We start from the raw sequence: 2289 nt of genomic DNA, 5'->3' as shown, positions 1-2289 counted from the left end.
GCCGCTAAAACCCAATCTTGTGCATCGCGTCCGTATTGGTTTGATACGGGACGCGTCATTTTGCTTATTCTAAATATTGATTGGGACTAGTACCTAGCGTCCCCCCCCAAACCTACGCCATGGCCAGCGGGGTGGCCAGTGGGGTGGCCAGGGGTTGTCCAGGGGTGGCCGTGGCCACCCCTGGCCACCCCCTGGTGGCGCCACTGTGAAGGGCATGATAAAAACGGAACGCAGCACATGTCCACTGTCTTAGTTCCATTCATTGCCAATGAAAAACTCCAATACAGATTCCCCATTAGTTCTAGCAGGTCACATTAGTCAAGCTGGCATCACCTGACTACATCTACCTATTAGTCCAATGTGGTTGTCTGAGGAAGGGCAACATGCTTGTTGCTTAAGGCTTTCATTACATGTGCTTGGGGAGCCCTTTCGCTGCTCTTATCTACAATGCACAGGGAGTTCTTGCCTGGAACAGAACCATACCACCAAGCTAAACTATATGCTAAATATAGAGGATAACTGAGGGTAATCCCTGTCACTAATTTGAAGTGTTCCACAAGTGGACAGGGGAGGTTTAGATGGACAGACCCTTGACTCATTATTACAGGATGAGACTACACATGTACTTAAGACATTCTAAGTCAACCCATTTCATATAAAGTCTGGTTTAGATTAGTGACACAATAAAGCAAACCCAACGGCATCAGAAAGCAAGACCAAAGAGACACTGCTGTTGAGTTTCATGTTTTTTAAGACCATTAAAGTCACATGACCATGGTAACTTCTCCACTAGACACCACAGTTTGTCCAACGGAGACTGTCTTGACATCAGCATCTCTTCCTGGAAAAGAAATGGCAGAATTGTGAGGGGCATTTAAAAAACAAATTCTCATGGTTCCTGAAGTCAGTTTACAGCAAGCACTCACTTTTCCTAGCGCAGCTTTGCTCACAGGAGCCAGAAGAGGGGTGGCACACTGCTGTACTACAGTGGATGAAGATCTAGCAGAGAGGGAAAAGGGTCAAGCCACATAAGCCACTATAAAAAACAAAAAAAACAAAGACTAATATCAAGGGTTCAGGCAAGGCTGTGGAGCTTACGGTTTCCTGCAGAGGAGCAAGTGATGCTGGATCCACAAATGTGAACATCTTCACAACAAAGCGCTTGTAGTGGGTTGGGAACTGAAGACCAGAAAATCCAGCCACCGGAACCAGTGTGGTCAGGTAACGGTCATCCCGGTAAGGGCATCTGAAAGGCAAAGGGGCAGTCAGAAAGGCCTTACAGCACACTAGATGGATGAAGACCAGCCTTACTCACCCATCTACCAGAAGGTCCCACTGGGGTAGACTGAGTGGGCTGGGGGTTGATGTTGCCCAGCAACGTCCCAGCATCAGGACAATGTTGGGGTCAGTCCTCTCCAACACGCGCACCTCAACAAACACAGGCTCCCGCAGGACTTTTGTGATCGGATAATCAGCATCACTGTAGTAGGACGTGTACGCCTCATCCCCTGAGGAAGAACACAGCGTTTAAACAGAAACTGCTGCAACCTGGAGTTGTAGAAAATCATCCATACTTGGACAGACACTTGCCTTCTGCACAGCCTTTGGTGACACATTGACCATTTGCCAGTCTAAGCTCCACCCTGAGGGGTCCAGAAGCAGCTACTGGTGGAGGTGCAGGAACAGTGTTGACCTCCACAACCAGAGCTTCCACAGAAGTACCAGAGTACCTACACTGGAAGAGAAGCCTGGACAACAAACAGAGAGCTTGTAGCATTTGTAAAGGATTAACATGCATGCTAGACAATAAGTCACCTACTCAAAATGGCTGTCCCTTGTGATGGAACCAAGTGGTCCGACACCCACTTCATACGAGGAGGTCATTCTGTTTTCATACACCACATATCCAAATATAATAAAATATTTCACATATCTCTAGATTAGTTGCAAGGGTTTGATAGTGCATTCTAGAAGGCCAGCTAGAAGAGCATTACAATAGTCCAGTCTGGAGAGAACAAGAGCTTGGACCAGGAGTTGTGTAGCCTGTTCTGATAGGAAGGGTCTAATCTTTCTAATGTTGTATAAGGCAAATCTGCAGGACCGGGCTGTTGCAGTAATGTGGTCAGTGAAGTTTAAATGGTCATCAATCACAACTCCAAGGTTCCTGGCTGTCCTGGATGGAGTTATGGTTGACGAACTGAGCTGAATGGAGAAATTTTGATGAAGTGCTGGGTTGGTTGAGACAACAAGTAATTCTGTCTTTGCAAGACTGAGTTGAAAATGATGCTC

General features: G+C 46.9%; 1 protein-coding gene across 1 annotated transcript; it reads right to left on the bottom strand.

Moving 5' to 3' along the window:
- Positions 1 to 731: 731 nt before the first annotated feature.
- On the bottom strand, positions 732 to 1904 carry LOC137062672 (zona pellucida sperm-binding protein 4-like). Its single transcript, XM_067433569.1, has 6 exons — positions 1820 to 1904; positions 1591 to 1748; positions 1316 to 1508; positions 1099 to 1246; positions 927 to 999; positions 732 to 841 (listed from the first exon to the last, which is right to left on the bottom strand). Exons 1-6 carry the CDS (start codon positions 1882 to 1884, stop codon positions 765 to 767), a joined length of 714 nt encoding a protein of 237 aa, XP_067289670.1. The 5' UTR covers positions 1885 to 1904; the 3' UTR covers positions 732 to 764.
- Between the last annotated feature and the right edge of the window lie 385 nt (positions 1905 to 2289).

Source organism: Pseudorasbora parva, chromosome 23 (genome assembly GCF_024679245.1).
Source record: "Pseudorasbora parva isolate DD20220531a chromosome 23, ASM2467924v1, whole genome shotgun sequence".
Lineage (NCBI taxonomy): Eukaryota > Metazoa > Chordata > Actinopteri > Cypriniformes > Gobionidae > Pseudorasbora > Pseudorasbora parva.
Note: the sequence above shows the minus strand (reverse complement) of the source record. Positions and strands in the feature narration are given on the sequence as shown.

Coding starts and splice junctions, on each gene's coding strand:
- LOC137062672 (XM_067433569.1), bottom strand. CDS start 1,884: ATGACCTCCTCGTATGAAGTGGGTGTCGGACCACTTGGTTCCATCACA. Junction 1,749..1,819: donor ACAAGGGACAGCCATTTTGA/GTAGGTGACTTA, acceptor TTTGTTGTCCAG/GCTTCTCTTCCAGTGTAGGT. Junction 1,247..1,315: donor TGGGACCTTCTGGTAGATGG/GTGAGTAAGGCT, acceptor TTTGCCTTTCAG/ATGCCCTTACCGGGATGACC.